Raw genomic sequence first — 18392 nt, 5'->3', positions numbered from 1 at the left:
AATGGTGAACAATACACTTTAACTTCTTCCCCTCCCCTGCCTATCCAATCTTAGGTGCACCTTTCACGCCTCCATATGATAGGCATTCCCTCCCAGTTCATGAATCAAGTATAATTATTAAAATAAAATTAGATTTGTTTCTAACCTTTTTGTGCAGTTCATTAGGCTGTGCAAAATAGTACATTACTCTATTGTTATACCTCCTCGGTGTGAAATTTCCAATGTAATGCTTGAAAATGAGCAGATGTACTATAGTTACTCCTGGCTTTGTGGTCTGTTTTGAAGTGTGGAACGGTGGAGCAAGTCAATATTTTTGCACTTGTTTGTTTTGATAAACATTGCCAATCAAAATCAGAACAGATAAAACTTAGGTTTTACTATCCTCATCTCATGTTAATTGTCTAAATACAGAGTATAAATGCTAATGAATTATAAAACGAAATTTATGGTTATCTGCTGTAGCATATCTATTGTCTATCCTTGTGTCACCATTCATCAATTGGATTTCATTCGTTCATGCTTGTCCTTTTATTATTCTAGAAGAATTCTGAAAAAAATCTTTGGTCACTAGTTTAAGATTGGAGCATACAGTGAAATCTTGCATTTCAACATTTCAGAGACATCAAAGAATATGATCCATTACCTTCCACTTCTCCGTATTGAAATGCTGATACTTCAACTTCCACGTGTGATTTCCCACATTGTGATCTGGAATTTGCGCGACTTTGGTTCTCTAATGTTTGCCCACCGAGTAAAATTTTAAGCAAGTTAGGTTGTGTGTAAATTGAGTCTCAACTGTATTTAAAAATGCTTTAAAGATAGTGCTGTGGAAGCCATCTCATTCTCAAAATTGGCCACGCTGTGGGCAAAATAAGCTCTATGGCTTTCTGTTGATTTCACCTGTTGTGGCCATTCAAAGGGATTCTTCAGATTCTACAGTATCTCAGACACACCAGCACTAGTAGACACAGTTTAAAAGTTGTAAATTCCCAGAGATATTTAAAATACTAAGAAACTGACTAGTGTATATTGGTAAAACTGGTTAATAGTTCATGATAATTTTTAAAAACAATTTTAAATTATTTAAAAACAAGTCACGAGTGGATGGACTAGATATTTATTAAAAATGGTTATTTTTAGATAAAACTATTTTCACATGCATTTATTAACTTGTACCAGGTTTACACTCTTGAATACACCAACGAATATTTTTTATTCAAAATTAATATATAAATGCATTCAATTATATTGCCTGGTCGATATAATTCATAAAAGATTTTATGTTTGTAATTATCCTTGAATGGAAATTTGCTCTGCAACTGTGCTTAAATAAAGCTAAAGTTTCAAGCACAATTTTTATCTTGATTCTTGATTGCATCCACTGTGGAATCTCTAGCCCTAATGTTTTAAGTGACAGTCTTATGTAAATGTGTAAAGGAGCTCAGTGTAGGAAAGCACAGCAGCAATAACCTTCAAAATCAGGCCATTTGATTGCTGTCAACTTTTACATGGTTCTTAACAGCCCAGTTAAAAATCTGGCCCCTGGGCTAGAAAGAGTTAATTTGATTCCCTATTCAAATTAATACCACTTGTCTCTCATGACATTACAAGGAACCTGTACTTATTACAGGAACCTACAGTTCTGACAAGTCCTTGCCACAGGAAACACATTTTAAAAATCATTGTCCTTCTGGTAACATAATTTTCTGGTAAAACTGCCTGTAGCGTTCCTAATTGGAAGCTATGATTTACATCAGAACAATCTAGTTCACAAAGACCAATTTTAGGATATGGCAGCTTGTCTGTTTAAGATACAAAAATTCTTTACAACCATTCATTTTTTTGAAAAATTGTAAGCCAAGGATTGTTTGTTGTGTAATTTGCAAACCTGCCTTCAGTTTGTATTCTCACAGTATGTCTAAATTCTAATGCATTGTAGGTATTTTTAATTAAGCTGTTCAGGGATAATATGACACACCTCTGGAACAAATGGGACTCGAACCCAGGTCTTATGGCCAAGAGGTAGGGACACTGCCACTGCACCATAAGAACCCTCCCACATACAGTTACTTTTACTCAAACTGTTGAGATATGTTATAACACAAGTCAGGGCAGACCGGATTTGAATACAGACCTTTTCATCCAGAAGTAGGGATGTTGCTACTGCTCCAGTAGTCTGCTTCTAATGTAATTATCATTGCCAATAATATTCTTTACTGTATTTCTTTAAGACCAGTTTTTCACCTGTAAAAGACTTCTTTACAGCAGTTGTTTGATGACAAAGGTAAAGGCTTTCTGTACCATGTACAATCTATTTATAATTGTAAAGTGTATCACTATTCTGGTTACAGTGGTTCATTAAATTATTTTTCCATTAAAGTTCTTTCTAAGTGCACAATTGACTTTAGAAAAAATATTGTCAGCAGCACTTGATTCAACTTGCGCTTTACTGTAAAATTAAATTTGAAGAGAGGAAGGCCAAAGTGAAGCAAACTGCAGTCAAGTGCAATGACTCCACTCATGCATGTGCAGGAAAATGTCTTTCTTTGTGCTCGGCAACATTGGCTGTACTTAGCATCTATTAAAAACTGCACATTTTACTGCATCTTTTAAACCAATCATTATCCTGTCACACCAAACAATTATCTCTTAACCCTCATACTCCTTTTCCTCATTGAAACATTGCTGGTGATTATTTGACACAGAAATTAAACCCCAGAATAGAGAATGAAATGAAAATATTTTACTTACATATTGCTTATAATCAAACTTATTTACAAAAATTAGTATGGTTATTTTAGTTCTTCATTTTGATTTTTCTGCTTCTTTCTCCCACTCCAAGTTTTGTAAAGTACGCTGTTCCTAGAAAGGAGGGTACATTGATATTCCTGCCCTTAGTTTTGAAGTAGATTTTTAGCCAGCTGCTAGAAAGCAGGTGAGAGTTCCTCACATCCCGTTCCAATTCTGACATGCCTTTCTTTGGGTGATGTACTTTCCAGAGATTGGCCAGCCAAGATTAGAAACTTCTAAATAGTGCAATCTTTCAAGTAAAAGAACATTACAATATAGGGTTAGGTCCCTGATCCAAAATAAACCAATATTCTAAAACCTACTTTTAAAGACTTCCAATTCAAATGCTGTTAATTCGTTTTTGATTGTTAAATATATTCCTTTTTTATGAGTAGTTACGCCAGCTATTTTGATTATACAATTATTGTAGATAAAATCTGGAGGTAAAATCTGTTGCCAGATATGGTAGTCTAGTAATTTGTGAATTCAAGCCTCAATTCCGTGCTGAGAAATTGAATTTTAAATAATCACGATTTGTAAACCTTAATCAATGAAAAATGCAATAAAAGCTGTCAGATTGTCATAAAAACCCAACTGGTTCATTAATGCCCTTCCAAGGGAAGGGTATCATCCCAACACATCGAAATATAGATGAATGCTATGTCTTCCATAAACGCAGAGCCCTTCACATTGGTTAGCTAAATTAGCTCTGCTTTGCAGTATTATGGAATTTCATAAGAACTGGCCATTTAGTTGGAAACTGGTTATCAGTGCATTGCTTTTTTTGCCTAATGTAGTGTACTGTCAAAAATATTAAATAAAGAGAATACGAAGAAGAACTGACGGTTGGCAAAAATAGAAACAGTAGAAAATGTTATAAAAATAAAATGTGCAAGGTCAGCTAAAAGTAGGATGGGGCTGGCTAGGTATAAACAGAGAAAACTACGTTATGGAGGGTAGAGGTGTGGTGGAAATACTAATTGAGTATTTTTCACAGCAAATTGTTGCAGTGAGACTGAAAGAGCACAAGATTAGTTAGATAGAACAGGATTACTATAGATAAGAAAGTAGTGCTGAAAAACTGGTAGACCTCACAATGAGAAAAGCATGAACCCATGATACTTCCAGATAAAGGAATTCAGAGTGGATCTCTGACTACTATATCATCCCTGGATATGGATCCTTTGCCAGCAGAATGCAGGGTTTCTAATGTAACTTAGCCTTTTCAAAAAGGAGAAAGGAATAAAACAGGTTACCACATGCCCCATTATCTAACAGTTTTTGCTGATAAGCCTCTGGAGCACATGTAAATTGATAAAATTAATACTTATACAAAGTACAGCCAACAAGAATTAGGAAAAGCTAATCGTGTCTGATAAACTCAGTCGAGCGACCTGAAGAAATGGTGAAGTATAATAATTTTGTTTTCTTATTCCTGTATAGAATGTGAGTGTCACTAGCAAGGGCAGCCTTAATTGTAAGTTGTTTATAAACTAAATTGCACACTGCAAAAGGAATTGAAGATTAATACCTACAATATAGAGAAGAGATTAAAACATAACCATTGAGACATAGAATTCATGACCCGAAAACATGAGGAAGCTGAATTTATCATACCTTTTAATAAGTATAGCATAGGGATGGGAGTAGACTATTCAGCCCCTTAAGCCTGTTTCCCCGCTCCCCATTCTGTTTAATCATGTTAATCTAACCTAAACTCCATTTACCACCTTGATATCTTCAGGGAGTAAAAACTTCTCAATTGCAGCAGTAAACATTTGAATCTATCCAACAACAGCAGCAACTTGGCACATTAAAATCCATATTTTCATCATCCTTTGTGAGAAAACAAATTTTGCGTTTCAAATACCCAGCTTCAATCCTTTACAATTTGCCTACCAACTTAACAGGTCCACAGCGGATGCCGTTTCCATAGGCCTGCAACATCTGGACAACAAGGACATCTACATCAGACTCCTGCTCATCAACTACAGCTCCCCCTTTAACACCATTAACCCCTTCAGACTGATCTCAAAATCCGAGACCGATGTCCAGGCTCCACCCTCTGCAATTGGATCCTCAGCTTCCTGACCCACAGACCACGATCAGTGAAGATAGACAACTGTGCCCTATCCACGATAACACTCAACACTGGACCCTCCCAAGAATGCATTCTCAGCTCCCTACTGTACTCCCAATGATGATGTTGCCAAATTCTGAACAAATGCCATCTAACAAGTTTGTTGACAACACCACCGTGTAGGACAGATATCAAACAACAGTCAGTCAGAATACAGAAAGGAGATAGAGGGTTTGGTGACGTGGTGCAATCATGAAAGAAGGGGGGAGAACGCGCCCCCATCTACAGCAACAGTGCTGAAGTTGAGAGGGTGGACAGCATCAAGTTCCTAGAAGTGACAAAAACTGACAACTTGTCCTGGACTTCTCACATGGATGCAGTGGTCAAGAAGGTGCAACAACACCTCTTCTTCCTAAGGCAGCTCAGGAAATTTGGCATGTCCATAACGTCCCACACCAATTTCTACAGATGCATCATTGAAAGTGTACTGTCCGGATGCATAATGGCCTGGTATGGCAACTCCTCTGCCCAGGACCATACAACACTACAGAAGGTTGTTGTGCAAAGCCCAGACCATCACGGAAGCCAACCTTCCACCCATGGACTCCATTTACACAGCACATTGCTGTGGAAAGGGTGCCAACATCATCAAAGACCCATTGCATCCCAGCAATGCTCTCCTACAACCTCTTTTGGTCAAGCAGAAGATGCAGAAGCTTGAACACGCACACAAACCGGTTCAAGAACAGCTTCTTCCATGCCATTTTTAGACTGCTGAATGGACTCTCTAACTTCAAATAGTGTTGATGTTGCTAATGTAGATCTTGCCTAGCGTATGCCCTGTGCAATGGAATTTGTATGGTTCTGTCTAGTTTTTTTGTTCTTCCACACCCTATGGATCTGTATGTCCTTGCTTACTATGATCTGCCTGTACTACTTATAAACAAAGCTTTTCACTGTACTTAAGTACACATAACAATAAATCAATCAAAACTAACAGAATCTTACCAGTTCTTGCAGCATCTGGTTTGATAATAACCATTTCATCATCAAGAAGGTACAAGGTCTATTCAGTGGTAGGAGAGTTCCATTCACGGTTGTCAGCTTCTTATAGAGGATGCACCCGAAAGGAACATTATGATGTTATCCTTTTGTTACTAGGGACAAACACTGAGGTAAATATATTAGACACACACACTCAATAATTTCTAATGTCTTACATTCGTCTATACTTTTTTTCAGCCTTGTCCAGTGAGTAAACCTTGGATGGTGCAGAAAAAGGTAACAGTAAGAGAAATGTAGTTAAAATAGAGCAAAGTCAAAGTTAGTGAGCTATATTGACCACTGAATACTACTAGTGATTTGGAATACCCATAAACTTCGGTAAAGTCGACCTGGGGAACAATAAAGGTCTAATTTCAGAGTCATTGTTTGAAGTTCTTTGGATGAATAAGTTGTGTAGCATGCAACAGATAGTGATGAATTTGAAGACCCTAGTGGATCTGTGCTTTATTATGTTCGCACATGTAAAGCACAATTCAGAATGTTTTTTACATGCATTCGATGATAATGATGGCTACTCGAGCAGACTGCTTTAGCCAGCTGCAAAATCCATTTCTAATTGTGATACTTTAATGGAAAAGGCATAGTTAATTAGTTAAATGCCTAATATGATGCTGCAGGATATTAAATAACGAGTCTAGATGATGTCCTAACAACAAAAGCAAGAATTGAGCATTATGTAAAATCCCACCTAAGTGCCGAAGTGCAATATTGCCTCCAAATTCACTTGCTTTTTTTTGTATTTTCTTTAGTCTATATTTTCTGCAAAATAAAGAGCATTTATATAGTCAAAGCAAAGTTTTGCAGATGCCGTATGATTTATGTTGCAGTCATGATAGCATGAAATGTCGCCCAGCAAACTTGACTTGATTACTTCCCGGATTCTTCACTGTCAGTGTGACTGTATATCAACTGTGTATGTATATACAATTTTGAAATAGTAATTTTCTGTTTAGGTTCAGGTGAAAGTTACAAGTTAGTCATTGTGATGTCATCTGAATCTTTCAATACCATGGCTGCATCAGCCACTTTTGGATCTGGTCTCCCTTATTTATTTAATTGTTTGCTACTGAGGAGTGTTGTGACTTGCATCTATTTTAAAGGAGATTCCAAAGAGGGTGTAAACTAGATCTCTAGTTACAGTGCAGTAAGAACGACAAATGGAAAGGGATTGTCCATGAATGCTATAGCAATCCTTGAAAATGGTTAGATTGGATAGAACCACTGAACAGGCAATGAACAACAAGTCAAGGTTGAACATAGGTTGAGCTAAAGATGGTTTGTGTGCATCACATTTCATATTACTTATAAGGCTTTGACAGGATCACAGAGAAACTGATTATTTTGTGTCCCAGATTTTACTGGTGAACAAATGGTCCAATTATCAGCGTTTGCCATCATTTTCTTCAATTCTGACAGCATTTTCTGGTGTCTGCGTTTACACAATTAAATGTGAATGTGTTGTTAGTGACAACAAAACCAGAGAGGTGAGAAGATTTCATTTCCACAGAAAATTAAGATGTAGCGCATTGCCTGAAAGGATGATGAAAGTAGATTCAGTTGTAACTTTTAAAAGAAAATTGCTGAATAATTGAACACAAAAATTACTGAGCTCTGAGGAAAGATCAGGAAAGACAGGCTAATTAGATAATTCTTTCAAAGAGGTTGTAGAAGTATAATGGGCCAAATGGCCTCCTTGTACACTCTATCTACTCTATGCTTCTATGAGTCTTCCACAGATTGTAAATTCAGTATCTACCATGTATATACTTTTGCTTCAAATATTACACTTATTTTTTCATGGAGTTGTGGGTGTCATTGGCTAGGTCTGCATTTTTTGCACATCCCTAATTGTCTTTCAGAAGGTGATGGTGAATTGCTGCAGGCCATGACAGTAGGTTCAGCAGCATTAATACATATGAACCTTTTGGTGTCCATTTACTACAATTAGCAATATCCATAGACAAATTATTTTTGTCGTACTACATTGCAAAATAGTCTTTCAACTTTCTGGTTTCTTCCTATTTTATTAACTGCTAAATTAGTTGTAAAAAGAAATCCTTTTATACTTAAGAGAAACAAAATATTTTAATTTATTTGAAATTAAGTAGTAATGGTGATAAGGGTAGTTGCAGTTTTAAGTTCACTTTAGAGCCCATGAGTTATAAGGGTGAAATCAGAGTCCCAACAGTGTACCAGTTGGCCTGTTTCCTTTAAAGTTTATTTGATTTACTGCTTTCACCACTAAAAAACATTGACACCACCATACCAATGGTTCTGTTTATTCACATGGTACAAAGAGTCACTGCAAAATTCAATGGAAATGTATTCTTGAAAGGCGAAGCTTGCAGATAACCTCAATTTCTTAGTAAATAGTGGTTTTCCCAAGTTGTCTCTTTCACTGAGCACTGAATTCTGAAATTGTGAGAATAGCAGGCAGAGAGAGTACCTTTCAGTTCTTGGTTACAAATCCTTTCTCCTTTGTCTCTGCTCTGTTGCCCAGAAGCAGCTGTTGATACAGGTACATCTGTATATTCCTGAACCTACTCATTGTCTTTCTAAATACTCCACAGACAGACTTTCATGTCAGAGAGATGTGAATCAACTGGGATATAGATATGAGTTTTGGTGCCTTTTTTATGATAATATTAATTTCAACTCAGACTAATCCTTATTTACTGAAGGTTTTATGACCTTTGCTCAATCTGGTCAGGTAGTCACAGCAGCCTCTTTAGGTTAGTAATTATCTTTTTTTAAAACAATCTTTTAGCCAACCTGTTCAGGTTACTGACCTCTAGAGCAGATGGGCGAATTGGGGCCTCCTGGCCCAAAAGTAAGGTCACTACCACTGCACCACAAAATCCCTCTTCATCAATGAAATTCTAAGGTATTAAAATCAGATGGTAGAAGTGAATTATCCATTTTTGCTACAGTCATCATGCCATTAATTGGCTATTTAAATGTTTCACCAAGCCCAAGGACAGGTAGGTCACCTGACACCTCCCTCAATCCAAATTTCAGACAGGGAAGGACAACGTAGGCAGCAGGAATGCTAATTGCTGTTTGAAACATGCACTGTCCACTAGCAGAATGCCTAAAATTTAGACCGTTTTTCTTGTTCTCTTAGTCTTTTCAAAAGATGTATATTTACTTTTCAAAGAAATGACTTATTACTAACTTGGAGTTAACCAAACCCTCAGTGTACTAGCTTTATGGCCTGTTATATGCTATCAACATAGACAAAAGCATGAAGTGATGGCCTTCCTTGTAGCATTCCCTGCATTACTCTAAAGACAAATGTGTGTGCATGTTACTGTAACTGCTGGTCTATTTCCACAAATGTATTAGACCTATACGTATCTGTAGCTGCATTTGTGATTCTGCAGTCATTTTGTCATATTTGCAGAATCTTTCCTTAATAGAAAAGATACAGTTCATTTCTGTCTGATATGATATTGCTTGTGGTTACCTTAATGTTGAGCTCCCTACACTTATATCGCAGGTTAGATAAGCTGATTACTTACGATAATAGATAGACATGTATTTACATGCAATAGTAGAATAGACAAGATTTAGTAACATTGATCATTTCAAGAATACATTTACATTGAATTTTGTGATGACTCGATGTACCATGTAAATAAACAAAGCCATTGGTGTGGTGGTGTCAATGTTTTTTAGTGGTGGAAGCAGTAAAATCAAATAAATATATCTGTAAGCATTAATGGCTCCATTTCAGAAATAACTAATTATACTTAGGTGATTTAGAATTTTCTATGGGGAATAATGAGATGCTTTATATATACAACTTTCTGTCTTTCAATGTTCCTTATTCTTGATTTTAGATGCAATTGCAAGTAAGCATCAACTGGAGGTCTAGTACTTTCAATCCAGGAAAAAGGAACAGGGATATGAATTACAGGCTATTTATGCATCTTTTCTAGATACAAACTTCGGAGTACTCACAATGGTACTCCTAGAAACCTAGCAGATTGTTCATAATTGGCCAGGAAATGCTATATGTCACACAAAGAAACCTTAGACCAGAAGGGGAGAGAATGTGAAACGATTTGCAGTATTCCTGTTTTTTGCTCAACTTGTGTCAATCAGTTATCATAACACTTTGATATTGGCTTTCATACAAAGTCAAACTGTTAATAAGAACAATTTCAATTCACAGCAATATTTTCATGTAAAGTTCCATCTGCCCTTAAAAGGAAATTGACTATTCCTGGACCTTGCAAGCCCAAACACATTATATTTTGGCATACACCAATGAAGCAATAGCATTCTAATTTCAGTTGCCAAGGCATTTGTGAGTCGCAGCAGTTCTAGTTTGCTGCAGAAAATTAATTCAGAGTGATGCCAAATTAAGTACATCCAGACTGCTTGGATTGCTACAGTTAAACCAAAATGAACACTTGATTTGGTGTCGCTCCCAATTAAAGACCTCTGTCTGAACACAGCTATTGTAATACAATCTGTCACAGGTCTGATGGTGCTCCTTGGCCATGTTTATACAACTGTTAGGAAAATAAGTTGATTAATATTTTTTGCACACCAGCAATAGGAACATTTGTGCCTAGGATTATACTGTGGTATAACGATGCAAGATTTAATTTGTGTCACATTTCCATTTTAAAGAAAATGTAAGCCAATATAGTTGTTTTAGACAATAAATCATGGTGACTGGATGGGTGCAATTTTAGATCAATGACAGCACAGTTATTGAAGGTATCACCACCAGATCTCTACATTAGCAGCAGTGGATCATATATTTACATAATGTAAAGCAAATTATTGCTTCATGAGCTTGGAACGGTTATGTCACAAACATCAGTCCTCTTCCGACTTCAGTAAGTTTCACTGTTGTAATATTTGATGATACTTTTGTTGCAGTTATTTTCTTTCTTCCTCCCATTCCTGCAACAAAATGACAGTTTTCTCATTACTCACCACTTGCAGCCTTTATATCATATTGCTCAAAAAAAGAGACATGCTGTTGAAACTTTGTGCAGTGTATTCATCAGGACAAATACAGGAATACCAAATTTCAAAGGAAATATTAATTTATGTCTCATGTGAAAAGGGGTTCTTACAAATGTTAGAAAGTGAGGAAGAGTACAATGGGAGATAAAGAGCCAGGGGGCATGTGGGGGTTTGGATGGTGGCTAGGGAGTGGTAATGTGAAGAAGAATGTATATCTTTCTGCTGATAAATTTAGATCAGATTTTGAGTACAAACACCAGTTGAATTTTGAAGTCATCTATTTACCTCGTATGTTTTATTGACCATGGTCAATAATAGTGGCTTACATATGTAGGGCAGATGCTAATTTCGAACACCTATATTGAAGGAATAAGATACACACGGACAAAAGTGGCACATAATCAATTTATTTCCTTGTTCTAAAATAATTGGTCAACCACATTCATGTGGATCTGGGGTCCCATGTAGGCCAGGTCATGTAAATATGACCCTTCCTCACTCAACGTGAAATGTTAACTCTGAGTTCTCTCTGCAGATCCTGTCAGACCTCCTGAGCTTTTTCAGCAATTTTTGTTTTTGTTTCTGATTTACAGCATCTGCAGTTTTCTTCGGTCTTCCTTGGATTACTAGTCCCGTAATATTACCACTGTGTGACCTTTTCCTCAACTGCAAATTATTGTTTCATCAACTTGGAATGATGATGTCGTAAACACTAGTCCTTTTGTGAGATCATAAGACATAAGAGCAGAAGTGAGCCATTCAGCTCATCAGGTCTGCTCTGCCATTCAATGAGATCTTGGTTGATATGATAATCCTCAACTGCACTTTCTTGCCTTTTCCCCATAACCCTTGATTCTCTTACATTAAACGTCTGTCTGTCTCAGCCTGGAATATACTTAATGTCCCAGCCTGTCCAGCTCTCTCTGTGGTGAAGAATTCCACAATTCCCTACCCTGTAAGAGAAGACATTCCTCCTTTATTATTGTCTTAAATATGCAACCCCTTGTTCTGAGATTATGATGTCTGATCCTAGACTGTCCCTCAATGGGAAGCAACCTTTCTGTGTGTACCCTGTCAAGTATTCTAAGAACCTTACATATTTCAATATAGTTGTTTCTCATTCTTCTATATTCCAATGAATACAAGCCCAATAAACTCAACCCGTCCTTATAAGACAGTGCCTCCACACCTGGAATCAGCCTAGTAAATCTTCGTTGGACTGTCTCCAGTGCCAGGGGTATCTTTTCCTTATATTTCACTGTTGACATATTTTTTGCTGCTTTATTTTACAGTTATTTCTTTCTTTTCAGCCCCTAACCTAGTAGCAACAGTATTTATATAGCTGGTCCAGTTGAGTCTCTGCTCAGTTGTAACCCTTCGAATTTTGATAGTGGGAGATTCAGTGATGCTAGTGCCATTGGGTGTCACAGGAATATGATTAGATTCGCTCTTGTCAGATATGGTCATTGCCTGACACTTGTGGAGCATTGATGTTATTTGCCACTTAGCAGTCCAAGGCTAGATGTTGTCTTGCTGCATATGGACAGGGATTACTTAAGTATGTGAGGGGTCATGAATAGTGCTGTGTGAAGTGCAGTCATCAGCAAATATCCCCACTTCAGATTCTGGTGGAGAGAAGGCCATTGATGGACAGCTGAAGAATGTTGGGCCCAGGACACTACCCTGAGGGACTCCCACAGAGATGTCCTGGAGCTGAGATGACTGACCTCCAACAACAACAACTTCCTTTGTGCTTGGTATGACTCTAGCCAGTGGAGATATATTCCCTGGTTCCCATTGACTTCAGATTCTAAGTGCTCCTTGATGCCACAGTCAGTCAAATGTTGCCTTGATGTCAAGGGCAGTCATTCTCTCCTCTGCTCTGGAATTCATCTCTTTTAACCATTTTCAAACCGAGGTTGTAATGAAGTCAGGAGCTGAGGAGTCCCAATGAAACCCAAACTGAGCATTAATGAACAGATTATTGCTGACTACGTGCTGCTGATAGCCCTTTTCATCTTTTTTTCTGATGAGCAAGAGTAGATTGACAGGGCAATAGTTGCCTGAGAATTTTTCCACATCGCTAGGGAGATGCCAGAGTTGTGCCTGTACTAGAATAGCTTGGCTAGAGATGTGGTTTGTTCTTGAGCACATCCTTCTTAAGCACCAGCAGGAGGACAACCAAGATTAATCATACACTTGGTACTTTTGGCTGAAGATTATTGCAAATGCTTCAACTTTGTCTTTTGTACTTAAACGTTCCTCTCCCCCGTCATTGGGAATTGGGATGTTTTTGGAGCCATTGCCTCTTTTTAGTTTAATTGTCCAGCACCATTCATGACTGAATCTGGGAGGACTGCAGGTCTTGGTCTGATTCATTGGTTATGGGATCATTTCTGTTTATTGCATGCTACTTCTCGTGTTTGACATTCAAGTCATCCTGCTGTATCTTTGCCAATTCACACCTCATTTTAGGTATGCCTGGCATTCCCTCCTGCACGCTTCTTTGATGGACGGAAGCTAGTTGATGATGACAGGTCCCCTGCCTTTTTCTACCTGCCCTTGAAGGGAATTGGGTGAAGGATTCCAGTTGATGTAAGTTACAGGAGAGCGAGAGAGGGAAAGCTTAAGAACATGAACAAGAGCAGTCCATAATCCTGTCCAGCAAGTTTGTTCCTCCATTCAATAAGATCATGGCTGCAAATGTACTTCCTGCATGAACTTGAATAGAGAATTCCAAAAAAATCTCAAGCCTATTGATTAAAGACATTTCTCACTTCCTTATCCAACGAGAATGGCCCAGATATTGGCCCCATTTCGAGACCCTGTCTAAATGAATTGAGCAGGAAATTCAAAGGGTAAGAGATAGGAATAGTGAAAAGAATAAGGATTTGTTTGGAAGAGAAATGGGTAATGGAACATTAAGCATCAAAGAAACGCTGAGAAAACGAGTGGATTTATCTTGAAAATTATGGAACACCTCAGGAAGGAACTCAATGAAGACCACGTTTATCCATCCCAAATATAATCTCTAAGTATCGGTGGCTCTCACCAAGCTTCAGCCTGCAGGTAACCATGAAAAAACATGAAGGATTTCTTTCTGGCAGCCCTCTCAGGATTAAACTCTGATTATTGAATTATGCTTAATAAGTCTGAGTTGTTTTTCTTTTAATTTTATATAGTTCATATTGAAAAATATATCACCTTTCCTTTATGACGATAAAAATATCATAGATAGTAAAGTCTTGAAGGAAACTTTGACGCGTTAAACCTGAACTGGTGCTTGTTACTTAACCAAGCTTTCTACTTAGAATCTATTTTTCTGTATTTCGCCACATCCTATTTTCTGACCTTTTGAATTAAATTCCCATTTTCGCTCCATTTATCTGCACTCCACTCTATGAAGACTTATACTGGAACCTTACTGTTTATTATGAAACATCTTGGAATGTTTTAATGGTATTGTCTATACTCAAGGAGTTTGAATGAACTTTATGTGGAACCCATAGTGTTATCTCCAGAATTTGCATTTAAAACCAGTGCCAATTTGAAGCATTCAGACATTTACTGTCTAATAACTGAGTGAAACAAAGTTGGCCAATCTTGATTTATTTCACAATCAACCAAACAACTTAAGAGAATAAAAGTATTCACAAATTCACCACAATTTGCCACTAACTGTTCCCAATATCAATCACAACAGAAGAGAACAGTAAATATGAAGTCACAGTGGTTAGCAGAGGGTGCTAATTGCATGTTAATTGGGCAAATGTTGCTTAATTAAGCACTTATGAAACAGCTAGGACACTGGGTTAATAGGTAGGAAGAGCCATATGTAAAATTACATTCTATAAATGAACCTATTATCAAGGAAAACATTAAGTCTGAGTCTGTAAGGTTTTGGAGTAGATTTGTAGCTCGGGTTGTGGGTGTTGAGGTTGTTGAAGTTGGTTGGCTCGCCGAGTCTGAGTTTTCGCTCCATCACGAGTAGATAGTTGGGACATCTCTACTGATCTGGGAGAAAGTGCCCTGGAAATTGGGATTTTCATTCCAGGGCAGCACAGTTTTTTTTGAAAGTGGACAGGATGACTCTATAACAAATGCGGGGGCTGTAGGGTGTTGAGATTGGCTAGGCAGAAAGCCTTTCTTGGTGCTCCAGCACTGTGTTGAAACTTCCACAATTCAATGAGATCAAGGCTGACCTATGGCCTAATTCCATATACCTGCATTTGGCCCATATTTTTGCTTAACAAAATTTATCTATCTCAAATTTAAAATTAACAACTGATCCAGTGTCTACTTCCATTTATGGAAGAGAGTTCCATACATAATGTAGATGTAGAATAATTTGAGGAATAATGTAGGAATTCTCTGACATTGTGAGAATCCAGGCTGGACTGTCTAGTTTCATGCCATACCAACTGACTTGGTTTTGAAATGGCTGTTTGTGATTCCTTCATATTGGGTTTAAGGATCAGTGTTGAGAGGATCAGTATGTTAGCCTTGCAAACATATATAAATAAACATGATCCAGCAAAGCTTTAGATTTTTTTAACATACAAGTGGCAATTATGTAGAATTGTAGAGCATAAAGGAGACCTTAGAGGGTTCTTTGCTGCAGAAATAATTCCTTCCATCTGGGCTAGCTGCCTGGGTTCAAATCCCACCTCTTCTGGAGGTGTGTTATAACACATATGAACAGGTTGACCTTTAGTCCATTGTGTTTATACTGGCTTTTTATGAAAGCTGTCAATTTAGATCCATCTTCTGATCTTTTCCCATTAACGCAATGTCTCCCTGTCAAATATTTATCAAATTTCTTTTTAAAAGACCGTGCTTACTAGAGTGTCATAACGTGCTGTGTTGTTTTTCCCTTCATCTCATCTGTGGTTCTTTTACATTAAATCCATGTCTTCTTGTTACCAACTTTCCTGCCAGTTAATCCCCATTTATTCAAAGTGAAAACTTGTAGCCCTCTGCAAGGTTCCCTGTATTTGATCTACAAAGCAAAGTTGTCAGTGGACATATTTGAATATTGATTTTTGTGTAGCATGCAAACCTTCTGATTAAAAGAAACATTAATGTGCACCAGCTCAACCTTGTATCTGCCCAGGTCATCAGAGACATTCCAAATAGTCAACTGATGTGGATTGGCTTCTGCTTTAGTATTTGGAAGCAAACTTCTGACAGTAGTAGTAGCAACACTGTCAGACCGCATTTAGTTAGTGACACAAATCTAATTAACAACTGGCAACGTGTCACTGAGGGGAGGTAGAACAGAAGGACGTGCTTTAGAAATCCCTTTGCTGTCAGCTTGTTTTTTTTTCCTTGCTAAATTCCTACAAGATTCTGCTGCTGTGTCTCAGAGCTCATCAGAAAGGGATAATTAGGATGTCTCAGTGCCTAGACCTTGAACAGAGTCCTGGGATTAGTCTTTAGTTAACGACATCAGTCCCTACAATCTTACTCCTTTTTGGCCTTCAAATGTTACAGACATAATGACAAAAAAATCAGAGAAAGATCAGCACAGGCCAAATTAGCTAAGGAGATAGACTGCACTGGTGATGTTAGACTCTGACCCTTGTTGATCCCTCAGCCTTCACAGGCAATATTATGCAAATTGCTTCCATCTGATGGCACAATTCGAGGCATAATGGTCCAAGGCCTGATTGACAGAGGAGATAAGGTGATGTGTAGGATTCATTTGCAGCTTGCAAGTCGACAAGCAAAGGATTATGAACAGAACCAGAGATGGGAGATAATTGAACTTCATTTAGGTTTATTCGTTTAAATTTAACTCTCTTTTCTGAAAACGTCAATATTCACAAGTCATTACTAAACAGCAGTTCAAGGTTAGCAGCAATGTCATTGGTAAAGAAAGGCTTCTGTAATGAGACAACATTTCTGGGTAAAAATTGGAATCCTTACCTTGTGAAGATTTTGAAAATAAAATACATTGTTTTTAATAACTAGAATATGGCTGCTAGTTAGTGGAAAGGAGGGCTTCATCCTTTAAAAGAAAACGATAATATGTACGTGTACAGCTAAATCAAAATGGAAATGAGTGGTTAGTACAATTAGGCAATATGAATCCATGCAGAGGTTGCATTTGATGTTGAAAGTTCTAACACAGGGATCAGTACTGAGTCCTCTTTTGTTTGTCATTTTATAAAAATGATTTGGATAAGAATATAGGAGACGTGATTAGTAAGTTTACAAATGATGCCAAAATTGATGTTATAGTGCACAGTGAAGAAGCTTATCTAAGATTACAAAGAGATCTTGATCAATTGGGTCAGTGGACTGAGGAGTGGCAGATGGATTTTAATTTGGATAAATATGAGGTATTTCATTTTGGTAATACAGACTAGGACAGGATTTATACAATTAATGGTAGGGTCCTGGGTCGTGTTGTAGAACAAAGAGACCTAAGTATTCAGGTACATAATTCTTTGAAATTTGCATCACAAGTAGTCAGGGTGGTTAAGAAGACGCTTAGTACACTTGCCATTATTGTTCAGACCTTTGAGTCTCGGAGTTGGGGCTTCATGTTGAGGTTGTACAAGATGTTGGTGAGGCCTATTCTGGAATACAGTCAATTCTGATATAACGCGATGGTTCCATTCTTGTGCGAACTCGCATTATAAGAAAATCACGCAATAACCGTAGATAGTCAAATTCCTACTTTGGAAATAAAACCAGTCTGACTCCATGTTGATACACAGCCAGATTGTAAACAAGGCTTCACACCTAAAATGCACTGTCTGACCTGGGAGGTCACCTCTGGTATACTGAGGGAACTAATAAAACCTTTAGTTATCTAAGGGCAGTGACTTGAAAGAAATTCAGGAATTTGCATATTAACCCTTTCTAACTGATTAAAGATTTAACAGCCATCTTAGGTTTGTTCAACACCACATCTTACATCCGCAAAACGATTTCTTATCCTGGGGAGACAAAAATCCAGCCTCTATTCCATTAATGGAAATTTGTCTTTTAAAGGGTTGCAGGTCCATCACAAATTTTTACCAATGGAATATTGAGATGGGAGAGTTGCAGGGCATCTGGCTCTCATATAATTAAGCACATTGTGAACATTAAATACTAATGGTTTTATCAATGACAAATTGTTTACCCTAGAGTTCTCTTGGAATTAATTCATCAGTTTGATATGAATTGTGGAAAATATTTGCCGTTGACATGCATCCATCAGAAACTCCCCAAATGCATTTTTCTTACAACGCTTATAAGTGGAAAGCAACCTATGTGCCATTGGTATGCATTAGATTAGATTGGATTAATTTCTGGAACACAGTCTGAGGTGGTTAATCCTACCAATGCTGCTTCATAATGCCTTTTGGAAACAGAAACTCTAAACAGTATGATAGTAATTATAGACAACAAGGTGCAGGGCTGGATGAACACAGCAGGCCAAGCAGCATCATAGGAGCAGAGAGGATGCTGCTTGGCC

The 18392-nt window shown here is 37.5% G+C and overlaps 1 protein-coding gene across 5 annotated transcripts in view; it reads left to right on the top strand.

Moving 5' to 3' along the window:
- Positions 1 to 18392, top strand: part of LOC109926683 (ERI1 exoribonuclease 3) — a 204221-nt gene that overhangs the window by 175066 nt on the left and 10763 nt on the right. For 3 of the 5 annotated variants that reach the window (XM_048602399.1, XM_048602400.1, XM_048602401.1), the window contains exon 8: positions 618 to 1086. The exons of 1 other annotated variant lie outside the window; for it this stretch is intronic. In XM_048602399.1, coding sequence (XP_048458356.1) covers positions 618 to 763 — 146 coding nt within the window. In that variant the 3' untranslated portion in view covers positions 764 to 1086. Of the gene's footprint in view, positions 1 to 617; positions 1090 to 18392 lie in introns of those variants that run through there. One more of the 5 variants, XM_048602397.1, reaches the window with a different exon arrangement.

Source organism: Rhincodon typus, chromosome 10 (genome assembly GCF_021869965.1).
Source record: "Rhincodon typus isolate 14 chromosome 10, sRhiTyp1.1, whole genome shotgun sequence".
Taxonomy (NCBI): domain Eukaryota; kingdom Metazoa; phylum Chordata; class Chondrichthyes; order Orectolobiformes; family Rhincodontidae; genus Rhincodon; species Rhincodon typus.
This window is presented reverse-complemented; position numbering and strand designations above follow the sequence as displayed.